This window comes from Scyliorhinus canicula, chromosome 24 (assembly GCF_902713615.1).
Source record: "Scyliorhinus canicula chromosome 24, sScyCan1.1, whole genome shotgun sequence".
NCBI lineage: Eukaryota > Metazoa > Chordata > Chondrichthyes > Carcharhiniformes > Scyliorhinidae > Scyliorhinus > Scyliorhinus canicula.
In genome coordinates this window covers 20,280,171-20,292,399 of record NC_052169.1, presented here as the reverse complement: position 1 = coordinate 20,292,399, position 12,229 = coordinate 20,280,171, and the positions used below count along the sequence as shown (strand labels likewise).

At 45.0% G+C, this 12,229-nt stretch overlaps 1 protein-coding gene across 3 annotated transcripts in view; it reads right to left on the bottom strand.

The window, feature by feature from the left end:
- The window catches only part of ptpn9a (protein tyrosine phosphatase non-receptor type 9a), a 277,337-nt gene that overhangs the window by 61,673 nt on the left and 203,435 nt on the right, over positions 1-12,229 (bottom strand). For all 3 annotated transcript variants that reach the window (XM_038784520.1, XM_038784522.1, XM_038784521.1), the window contains 3 exons: positions 10,700-10,824; positions 7,442-7,547; positions 1,921-2,031 (listed from right to left, as the gene is read on the bottom strand). In XM_038784520.1, coding sequence (XP_038640448.1) covers positions 1,921-2,031; positions 7,442-7,547; positions 10,700-10,824 — 342 coding nt within the window. The remainder of the gene's footprint in view (positions 1-1,920; positions 2,032-7,441; positions 7,548-10,699; positions 10,825-12,229) is intronic.

Below are 12,229 nucleotides of genomic sequence, written 5' to 3'. Positions count from 1 at the left end.
AAGCCGGGAATCGAACCGGGGACCCTGGTGAAGCAACAGTGCTAACCAGTGTTATACTATCCTTCCAGAAAGCATAAAGTCTTACTTATTAAAACCCATTTTCCACATTCACTATCAATTAGCTGATAGATATTTGTCTGGTCCAGACTGAACCCAGAGGCAAGAATCACTTGTCAGAGTTTTAAAGACAATGGAGAGTATTCCATTGTCTAACCAATTTATCACATCTCCTTCCAGTCCATGTGTTGTAATTTTCAGAAATCGTTTATGTAGGATTCCTCAATTAACCAGGAAAGTAAATCAGTTTGTTTTAACACTGACAAATTTACAGACTAGCAGTTGGAGCTAATTTGTAGAAGCCACAAAAATATATTTCATGAAAATGTCTTATTCTAGTTGAAAAGGTACAAGTAATTTCTACGTTTTACAGTGCCATGCAACTTTTATCATGTCGGTATCGAGGAAACAATTGGATGAATTGCAGTGGAAACCATTATAGATGTGGCAGTTACGCTGGCTAATTATTCTGTACATTGACAACCCTGGTTTGACAAATGATTAACTCTGTACTCAAAGTTTGAATACCAGGGGCTCAATTCTAAGGTCAAAGTGCTCTCTAGAAAATCTACCAACAGGAAGAAGTGATGTGCATGGTTGGAATTCCGTGTGAACTGTAGATTAATACAAAATCCTCCCAGTTGCGGCCACAGCAACTTGCAACATAACCAGGATCATCTCGAGTGTTGCTCTGGAGACAGTTCTGACGACTGTCTGACTGCATTGTTCTGATATGGTAGATAGTGGACCATGGCATAGAGTAGGCCACTGTTCCAATCAATAATTATGCTTCTGAACTGAGGTGTGCACAGAGCAATGGTTGGGGTTAATCTGTCCCAACAATCTTTATTGTCACAAGTAGGCTTACATTAACACTGCAAAGAAGTTACTGTGAAAAGTACCATACGAGGGCTGACAATGTCATACTGTAGGAGGGCACTGATTTGTGAGAGACAGACAGATATATAGTTGACATTTTAATATAATCTCAGCCCTCTGACCTACCAACTTTTGCAGTTAGCTCAGTCATGAATCTTGAATTACAGACTGACAAATCACCGAAAGCTTAAGTGCTGCCCAGATCATTGTGGCATGGTGGCGCAGCGGTTAGCACTACTGCCTCACGGCGCTGAGGACCCGGGTTCGATCCCGGCCCATGATCACTGTTGTAGTTTGTACATTCTCCCTGTGTTTGCATGGGTCTCATCCCCACAACCCAGGGTAGGCCATGCTAAATTGCCCCTTAATTGGAAAAAAAATAATTGGGTACTCTAAATTTATTTTTAAAAAATCAGTGTGGCATGTCAGAACAAAGTAGGTCAGAAGACCATAAGACATAGGAGCAGAATTAGGCCATTCGGGCCATCGACTCTGCTCCGCCATTCAATCATGGTTGATATTTTTCTCATCCTCATTCTCCTGCCTTCTCTCTGTAACCCCTGATCTCCTTATTAATCAAGAACCTATTTATCTCTGTCTTAAAGACACTCAGCGATTTGGCCTCCACAGCCTTCTGCGGCAAAGAGTTCCACAGATTCACCACCCTCTCGCTCAATAACTTCCTCCTCATCGCTGTTGTAAAGGATCGTCCCTTGTATATACATAGAATTTACAGTGCAGAAGGAGGGTATTCGGCCCATCGAGTCTGCACCGGCTCTTGGAAAGAGCACCCTACCCAAGGTCAACACCTCCACCCTATCCCCATAACCCAGTAACCCCACCCAACACTAAGGGCAATTTTGGACACCAAGGGCAATTTACCATGGCCAATCCACCTAACCTGCACATCTTTGGACTAAATATGTTCTAAATTACAGACAAAATTAAACAACACCATTACTGAAACGTTTGCACAATACTTACTCTTTCCCGTAGCTTTTCTTTAAGGATTAAGCTTAGAACGGAATATGGGAATCGAAACCAGACAGGTGCGCCAACAATGAACACTTTTTTCAAACGAGCAGGAAAAGCTCCCTGAAAACAGGAAGATGAATATTACAGTATTGTATGTTAACTCAAACACTGGCAGAAAAATAACTTACTGACCATTTAACTTATCTAAAAGTGTGTTGCGTTCCAAGGTAAAATAATAAAGCTTTACGAGACCTAGGATTTTATTCATTTTGGGGAAACAAAGCAGTTTATTAAGATAGTAACTGGTGAGCATACACGACAGGACTCCAACTGCACAACTAGACAGATACGGGAGTACGACTCGTATAATTTCTGCTGCCAGATTAAAAACCAGAGAAAGGAAAGAAAGAGAAAGAAGGGGAGAGAGAAAGAAAAATGATTCTCTTGAGTGGACAGTAAGTAAAACTTGATGAAATTAAAAAACATACTCATCAAAATAGATTTAAAATCCTAAATTAACATTGTCATGACTGCACAGCACTGACACGATAGTGTGAAGTGACCTTAGATTGTGAATACATATCCACCACCAATCTGGCCTGATCTGAAAGAGTAACACACCTGACAGGCCATCTTGGAGGTGGTGGGGCGGCAGGTGGTACAGTGGTTAGCACTGCTGCATCACGATGTCGAGGACCTGGGTTCGCTCCTGGCCACAGGTCACTGTCCGTGTGGAGTTGGCACATTCTCCCCCTATCTACATGGGTCTCACCCCCACAACCCAAAGATGTGCACGGTAGGTGGGTAGGCCACGATAAAGCGCCCCATAATGTTTTTTGGAAATGTTTTTTATTGAGTTTTCATATTTTATATCCAACAAATTACAAATTATTAGAAAAAAAACATGCAAAAATGAACATGTATATTTACAGGTAAGCAGCTTCATAATAACAACTGTGGCCACCCCCTTTAACCGGCATATATATTTTACATTCCCCAATATGGCCGAGGCACATGTTTATAGGCATTTATTTACAATTTGGTTTTGGGCCTTAGTTTGCCATCAGACTGTCGCTTGCGGCTTTGTCCTTCCTTTTTTTTTGAATAATTTTTATTCAAGTTTTCAACAACAAATTTTATCACAACAGAGAAAAACAGTAACCCCTCCCCTCCAATAAAAAAAACAGTAAATTAACAAGAAAAAGAAATAAGCATAAAACCATGAGAACAAACCCTCATAACGAACCCGTAGCCCCCCCCCCCCCGGCTACCTTCCCCCGATTCCCGTCCATTTCCCCCTGATTCTTGGCCACCCGACTATTCTTCCTCTTGTACGTTGGCCACAAACAGGTCCCGGAACAATTGCATGAATGGCTCCCACGTTCTGTGGAAGCCGTCGTCTGACCCTCGGATGGCGAATTTGATTTTCTCCATTTGGAGAGATTCCGAGAGGTCGGACAGCCAGTCTGCAGCTCTGGGTGGTGCTGCTGACCGCCAGCCAAACAGGATTCTACGGCGGGCGATCAGGGAGGCAAAGGCAAGGGCGTCCGCCCTCCTCCCCAGGAATAGATCTGGCTGGTCTGAAACCCCGAAGGCCGCCACTATCGGGCATGGCTCCACCCTCAGCCCCACCACTTTGGACATAGCCTCGAAGAAGGCTGTCCAGTACTCCACAAGTCTGGGGCAAGACCAGAACATGTGGGCGTGGTTGGCCGGGCCTCTTTGGCACCGTTCACATCTGTCCTCCACCTCCGGGGAGAACCTACTCATACGGTTTCTTGTTAAGTGGGCTCTATGTACCACTTTTAGTTGCGTCAGGCTGAGCCTTGCGCAATGCAGTGCTTCGCTCCAGAGTCCCCACCCTATCTCAATCCCCAGGTCATCCTCCCATTTCTTTCTTGTTGCGTCCAGTACGGTGTCGTCTCTTTCTACCAGTCGGTCAGACATGTCACTACAGTTCCCTTTCTCTAGGATACTTGCGTCCAGTAGGTCTTCCAGTAGTGTCTGTCGTGGCGGTTGTGGGTACGTCCTTGTCTCCTTTCGTAAGAAGTTTTTGAGCTGCAGACACCGTAGCTCGTTCCCCCGACTAGCCGAAATTTCTCTGTCAGTTCGTCCAGTGTTGCGATCCTGTCGTCCGGGTATAGGTCCCTGACTGTCAGTCCCCCCCCCCGTCCTGCCTCCACCTTTTGAAGGTGGCGTCAGTCAGTGCTGGTGTGAACCTATGGTTGTTGCAGATGGGAGCCTTGTCCGACATTTTGGTCAGGCCAAATTGCTGCTGCAGTTGGTTCCAGGATTGGAGGGTGGCTGTCACCACTGGGCTGCTGGAGTGTTTTTTGGGTGGGGATGGGAGTGCTGCCGTGGTGAGGGCCTCTCGGAGGGAGGTCCCCATGCAGGAGGCCTCCTCCGCACGCACCCACTCAGCCTCTGGCTCCATCCCCTTACTCGCTCGGCTGTTGCCGCCCAGTGGTAGAATTGTAGGTTTGGGAGGGCTAGCCCCCCCCTGGATTTTGTTTTTTGTAGGACCTTCTTTGAGATCCTAGCATTTTTACCCCCCCATAAGAACGCCATGATTAGTTTGTCCAGCGCTTTGAAAAAGGCCTTGGGGATGGAGATCGGAATGGATCTAAACAGGAAGAGGAACCTGGGCAGTACGTTCATTTTGATCGTCTGGACTCTCCCCACGAGGGAGAGCGGGAGTGTGTTCCATCTTTGCAGGTCCTTTTTTACTTCCTCCGTGAGACTGGTGAGGTTCCATTTGTGGATCCCTTTCCAGTCATGGGCTATTTGGATCCCCAGGTAGCGGAATTTGTGGAAGATCTCGCTTTTGCTCATGTTGAGTTTGTAGCCCGAGAAGGCTCCAAACTCTTTCAGGAGCGCAATGATTCCGTCCATGCTGCTCTGTGGGTCCGAGATGTAGAGGAGCAGGTCATCTGCATAGAATGAGACTCTGTGCTCTCTGCCTCCCCTTCAGATCCCCCTCCAATTTTTTGCTGCCCCGAGCACGATTGCTAGCGGTTCGATTGCTAGTACGACCAGCAGCGGAGATCCTTGTCTGGTGCCCTGTGCAGCTGGAAGTATTGGGAGTTGGTATTGTTGGTCTGTACGCTCGCCATGGGAGCGTTGTATAGGAGCTTTACCCAAGCGTTGAACCCTGTTCCAAGCCCGAACCGCTCCAGTACCTCTATGAGGTATTTCCATTTGACTCTGTCGAAGGCCTTTTCTGCGTCCAGGGAGACGATCACCTCTTGTGTTCTCTCCCCGGAGGGGGTCATTATCACGTTCAGCAGGCGCCTGATGTTCGAGGTAAGCTGTCTACCTTTGACGAAGCCCGTCTGGTCCTCTGTGACTACCTCAGGTACAGTCTTCTAGCCTTTTGGCCAGTATTTTGGCGTCTGCGTTCAGCAGAGAGATGGGTCTGTATGACCCACATTCCGTTGGGTCTTTGTCTTTCTTAGGTATCAGCAAGATTGAGGCCTGTGCTAACGGGGGTGGCAGTGTGCCCCTAGCTAGCGAGTCTGTGAACAGCTCCCGCAGGTGTGGGGCCAGCGTTGTCGCAAATTTTTTGTTGAAGTCCGCCGGGAATCCGTCCGGTCCCGGCGCCTTCCCCGTCTGCATGGAGCTAATGCTGTCCATGATCTCTCCCAGGGCTAGTGGTGCTTCCAGGTCCCGTTTTCTGCCCTCTCCCATGACTGGTATGTCCAGTCCGTCAAGGAACCGGCTCATCCCAGCCTTCCCCATTGGGGGCTCTGAGGTGTACAGCTTTTGGTAGAAGCCCTTGAAGGTTTTGTTAATCCTCTCTGGTTCTGTTTCCAACGTGCCAAGCGCCCCATAATTGGAAGAAAATGAATTGGGCACTTAAAATTTATATTTAAAAAAATGATTGGGAGTAGGTGGGGAGGGAAAAAGAATCACTTGCGTTAGTCAATTATGGAGCTTTTTCCTTTTGATTACCAGAGGATTACCAGAGTTCAGGTCCTCATTTAGCAGTTAAAAGCATAGGCAAGGTGTTGAGATATTGCATCCTTCCTGAATGAAATATCAATTCAGGCATACCACATTAGCTGAAAAATACATTAATTAACCTACCTGGCCAAGTGACTGGACTTTATGTTTCACTGGAAGTACTTTGAGACAACCTAAGAGATACGTATAGGAGCCACATGTTTGAATGCACTCTGTTTACATGTGTTTCTAACCCATTGACAGGTTGGGTGATTCAGGATGTCATAGAAAACAGACCAAGCATGGAGTAATCAGGTATGAATTGTGGCATTGACGCCTCACTAGACAGGAGTGGTATTAGACAAAATTTGATGTTAAGCCAAGTAAGGAGCCACATATTAGTTCTGGTGGCCAAAAATTGGTCAAAGAAGTAGGTTTTAAATAGTGTTTCACAGGAGGAGAGACAGGAAGCAAAGTGGAGAATTTCAGGGAGGGAATTTCAGATTTGGGCTTTGGCAGAGGAAGGCACGGCCACTGATAATGGAGTGAATGAAACTGGTGATTCGCCAGAAGCCAGAATTGGAGGAATGCAAAGTCCTCTGGTGCAGGAAGAGGTTAGTGGCGGGGAGCGGCGGATTAAAATATCTTCAGTTAGAACAAAGAATGATAAAAGAATATCACCAGGATTATAGGAAAGGAAATAAAGATAAAACAAGTCTGTTCACATGCAACTGTTAAAACGCATTAAAATCAAAACATTACAAGGAGAACTTGTCCAATTTATAAAAGCAACTCCCTAAAAAGGTAGACTAGGATTCTTAAGGGCATTTTATCAGATAATACAACTGAGCCATATCCACTTAACAAGCCTGGAAAAGTTACACTTTATTTCCAAAACCTCAAAAGTGATAAATTACCTCTTTCAAAAGCTATTAAACTCCATGCTGCAAGAATATAACCCAGACAGGATACAGAATTTTTAAAAATCTGAGCAGTGATACAGCAAGTCTGACAATTGGTCAGGGCATTTTCTGCCTTCTCCTCCCCTATACTCAGATATATACAGCTCCACTCTTAATCCAAGAAAGCAACCTGCCTACAGATCCATGCCTGATTAATTCTCAATGAGATCACAGAATAAGTGAAATCAAACATACAGATGAAAGTTAGGAACAGTGGAGCAAAGGGATCTGTTAGGTTTATAGAGACGGTAACAACATTCAAAGAACAGAGAGAATGCAATCAAGTCACCAAAGAATTGTCTTCCGGAAGTCTGAAATAGCCTTGCTCTACGCCAGAATGTAGGCGTTAGAATTATATTTTAAATCAGCTGCTGAATATATTGCAAACTCTTGGGCTGGGATTTTCGGGTCTCACTGTGGGATCCGCCATGGGGAATATGGCAGGCTGGCAAAAAGTTCATTGACGCTCGGCAGGACCGGAAGATCAAGACAACAGGCGGGGCTGGAAAATCCCACCCTTGGATTTGGGACACACAGACCCCCCCCCCCCCCTCCTGCCTGATCCCACCATAGCAAGAGCCGTTTGCATTTCCCTATGCGTGATTGGTGAACAGCGTGTGACCTACCTTCAAAAGGTGAAGAATTTTCTTGCTTAGGTCGTACTCAAAGTTGGTGTAAGCAGAGCCGCCCATATCATAAATGAACACCAGCCCGTTTCTTTGAGTTTCAAAACTGAGGAAACATAGACAGCCACCAAGATTAGAAACCTGCTTTAAAAACGGATTAGAATATTTATCATGGTAACGCTGCAGGATATACATTTTTATTCTTAGAAAATCATTGAATGACGACAGTGCAGAAGGAGGCCATTCAGTCCATCGAGTCTGCACCGACCCTCTGAAAGAGCACCCCACCTAGGCCCCCCCCCCCCCCCCCCCCCCCCCCCCCGGCAACCCAGTAACCCCACCTAACCATTGGAAACTAAGGGACAATTTAGCACGGCCAAACCACCTTACCTGCACATCTTCAGACTGTGGGAGGAAGCCGGAGCACCCGGAGGAAACCCACACAGACACGGGGAGAAAAGACAAACTCCATAGACAGTGACCCAAGACTGGAATTAAACCTGGGTCCCTGGTGCTGTGAGACAGCTGTGCTAACCACTGTGCCACTGCACTGCCCCAATCAGTTCTAATAGGAAAGAAACGTATTAGCAGGGAAACACTAGCTGTTGCATTTTAAACATCGTCTTTGGACAGAAAAGGTAATATTTATATCAAGTATGTAGATGATAGAATTGTTAAGAAATGATCTGCTTATACACCAAAAACGGTGACAAAACTGGTCAGGTCTGATGCAGCCATTATATATCAGGCATAAAAATCGCACTTCATACTTTCTGGGACAGACATGTTCAAAAACCATCCAACAAGGCGGTAATGCACAATCTCGTTTTCAAAATGGAACAGCATTTTCTTCAAGGGTGCATTCTTAATCAGTAAACTGATAATAAGACCTAAGGTTATGCAGCTTAATGGAACGAATCATACTAGCAATGCAAGCTATGTTATTGTAATAATTCTAAGTAAATGGTGACCCAATCTAATTCACCGATCCACAATCATGGGGCTCTTCTTCAAGAATGTGTGTGAGGTGCTTCAAGTCAATAATAGTCATCAATCAGACCAATAGACTGTGCCAGGTGGAGGAATGGAGGTGGAGGAATGGAGCCTGATGAAGAGCTAGGTAGTGCAACTGTGAGGATGGTGCATGAAGAGGTTGGTGTGAAAGAAATGTTGGGATGAAAAATTGGAGTATTTGCGAATCTAGGCCAAAAACACAGAACATTTGTGTATATTCTTACAGTGATGGGTGGGATCTAAATTGCATATCTATGGTTCACAGAGGCTGTTGCCTATAGAAATCAGCAGCTATCTCCAGCGGTGTGGTTTTGGGGAGGCAGGTGTCTGAAACCTTGAAGAGTCCACATTAGACCTGGTAGAAGCATGTCTGAATATTCTGGATTCATTTGGATAGCCAGGGTCCTCTTTTGGACAGGTACGGTACCTCTTTGAATATGGGCCAGGGACATCTAAGGGAGAGGTCAGATGCCCGTTGGAAGAGGTCAGGTGCCCTGTGGAAGAGGTCAGGTGCCCTTTGGGATTGTTAAAAGTAGACATGAATGTGTGCAAGTGGTATATAAACTCATTGAAACTTTCAAAGCAATCAAAGAATTGTCAAAGCTGTCAAAGTAGTCAAAACTCATTAGAATTGTCAAAGCTGTCAAGGGATTTAACTCTACTGGGCTTTAAATTCGGTCCCGCTCTGTGTCACTGTCCGTGTGGAGTTTGCACATTCTCCCCGTGTCTACGTGGGTTTCGCCCCCACAGCCCAAAGATGTGCAGGGTAGGTAGATTAGCCACGCTAAATTGCCCCTTAATTGGAAAAAATGAATTGGGTACTCTAAAATTTGTATTTTAAAAATGATGCAGTGTTTTTTTTTTAAAGTACTTGCTGATGTGCGAATGGTTTCGATTTATTTTTGGACAAGTTATACTGTTTGTGTGTTTCTTGTTATACATGAATGAAATGAAAATGAAAATCGCTTATTGTCACGAGTAGGCTTCAATTAAGTTACTGTGAAAAGCCCCTAGTCACCACATTCCGGCACCTGTTCGGGGAGGCTGTTACGGGAATCGAACCGTGCTGCTGGCCTGCTTTCAAAGCCAGCGATTTAGCCCAGTGTGCTAATTCATTATAGAATTTACAGTGCAGAAGGAGGCCATTCGGCCCATCGAGTCTGCACTGGCACTTGGAAAGAGCACCCTACCCAAGGTCAACACCTCCACCCTATCCCCATAACCCAGTAACCCCACCCAACACTAAGGGCAATTTTGGACACTAATGGCAATTTATCATGGCCAATTCACCTAACCTGCACATCGTTGGACTGTGGGAGGAAACCGGAGCACCCGGAGGAAACCCACGCACACACGGGGAGGATGTGCAGACTCCGCACAGACAGTGACCCAAGCCGGAATTGAACCTGGGACCCTGGAGCTGTGAAGCAATTGTGCTATCCACAATGCTGAATTATAAAACAAAGCAGCTTTCAAGTCAACCAAAACCTCACTTTGCTTTGCATTAAACTCTGCCTCCTTTGGATATGAAGGGAGTACACACATTTAAGACACAGAAATCCAATCCTGATCACAAGGGTCATTGTTGAACTCTCAGCTCCCACCACCACATACAGGATAGTGCCAGTCCTGCTTCATTCGAAAAAGGCAACCTTTTGCTTAAAGAAGCAATGTATTAGCATTGAACTGATGAGATAACATGGACAGATCCCTTAGTCACCTAACCTCTTAAGTTGCGATCCAGTTTTTCCTTAAACTGTCTACAATATCCACCAACATTGTCTCCACATCTTAATCCGTCACATCAAATAGTTCAGTCTAAACTTTTCAACTTCCAATGATTGTTACAAACTTTAAAATCAATCTCAAACATAGCAGGGTTCAATTTATTGATTCCCAAAAAGACATTGAACAAGTTCCCCTTTATCCAGAATAAATAACTGCTGACAAAAGATGTCAGTGTGTAAAGTCTACAATTACAAGGTGATATTCCATGTTAGAAAATGAATTTCAGCAACGTATGTCAACGTTGAATGCATTCGACTATTTTTTGAAACAATTACTTCTGATGCAACAGGAATGGTTTACTTAGGAGGACCTAAATTACATAGGCCTGTAGATATTAAGCATTACTGTTTGACAAGTTTCATGAAACCAAAAAAAAAAATCAAAGCTCCCCCCACCGAATGGTTCCTGACAATCATTTGGGTTGTAAATACCAAGAGATATACCAAGATCGCTTACCTTTCAATAGCTTGATCAAGCAAGTAGAACAAAGCTTGTAACACTACATGTTGCAGAGTTTTATTGGGTTGATGTAACTTGGCAGTGAAGAGGGCAATGGATGCACCTGATGGATCCCGAACACTCTGAAGAGGGGGGAAAAAAAAGAAAACCTATGAGAACAGGTGTATAAAGGACAGATTCACACTGGTTTGGAAACTGGCAATTGGCCTCATGTCCTTTCACTCAAGTTTTCTGTGAATCACTCTTGACATCAAAAGGCTATTAGTTCTGAAACTGGTTACAGTGCAGTTATAGCAGGAGAACAACCAGTTAGTAAAAGTTGATGCCCCGGATCCAAGGATGGTTGGATTTGATGGAATTGCCATCTGGACAAAAGCGACCTCATGCAACAGTAAAATGCAAAGACCACAAAATGCAAAGGAGAATCTGTAAAAGAAAACGTACTTCAGCAGGTTGACTGGCCAAAAGAAAGGAGAGCAGTGGACAGAGAGAGAAAGGAAACAAAAGAGGGAGTGGAGGAGACAGAGAGGGAGAGAAGGAGATAGAAAGAGAGGGAGAGAGAGAGGACATGGAGCAAGAGAGGGAGAAGGAGGGGTAAGAAGGAGGAGAGAAGAGAAACAAACATGGTCTGAAATGACACAGCCAAATGGAAAGTAAAACTGAAGAACTTTAACTGTACAACACCTTGTGAATACAAAGAAACCTCAAATTAGCCTTGGGAGAATGTGAGCTCGGGTTATTTCCATCTGAACAGGGGTACAAGACAGGGGTGTCTGTTGTTTATGCTTTTGTTTGCCTTAGTAATCGAGTTGCTGGCCATTGCATTGAAGCCATCTACTGGATGGAGGGGGCTGGAGGGTGGGATGAGGGAGCATAGGGTGTCCTTATATACGGACAATTTGTTACTATCTGTTATGGACCCTCTCTCCAATGTGGGGGACTTAATGGAGTTGTTCAGGACAGTTTGACTCCTTTTCGGGTACAAGCTAAATCTGGATAAGAGTGAATTCTTTCCGGTGAACCCCTCGGGAAGGGGGTTGATCTGGGGAGGCTGCCATTTCATCCAGCCAGGATTAGCTTCTGGTATCTGGATATCCGAATGGCTCATGATTGGGCCATGCTTCATAAATTTAACTTTTCTAATCTGGTGGATGGGGGCGAAGGCTGATTTGAAAAGGTGGGGTACCTTCCCTCTGACCCTTAGCGGAAAGGGTACCATGAAGATGAATATTCTCCTCAGGCTTTCATTTTCAGGGTCAACAAATTGATTTCCACTTTTGTTTCGGCTGGTAAGAGCCCACGAGTTTGTTGGAAGTTTTTGTAAAGAGATTGGCAGTCGGGGTGTTGGCATTATCCAAACTGTTATGCTATTACTGGGCAGCAAATATTGATAAGGTGCGGGGGTGGTTCAAGGATCCGGACTCTATATGGGGGCGGATTTGGAATTGGGTTTATTGTCACGTGTACCAAGGTACAGTGAAAAGTATTGTTCTATGTACAGTCCAGACATGAAAAACTTAGGACAAT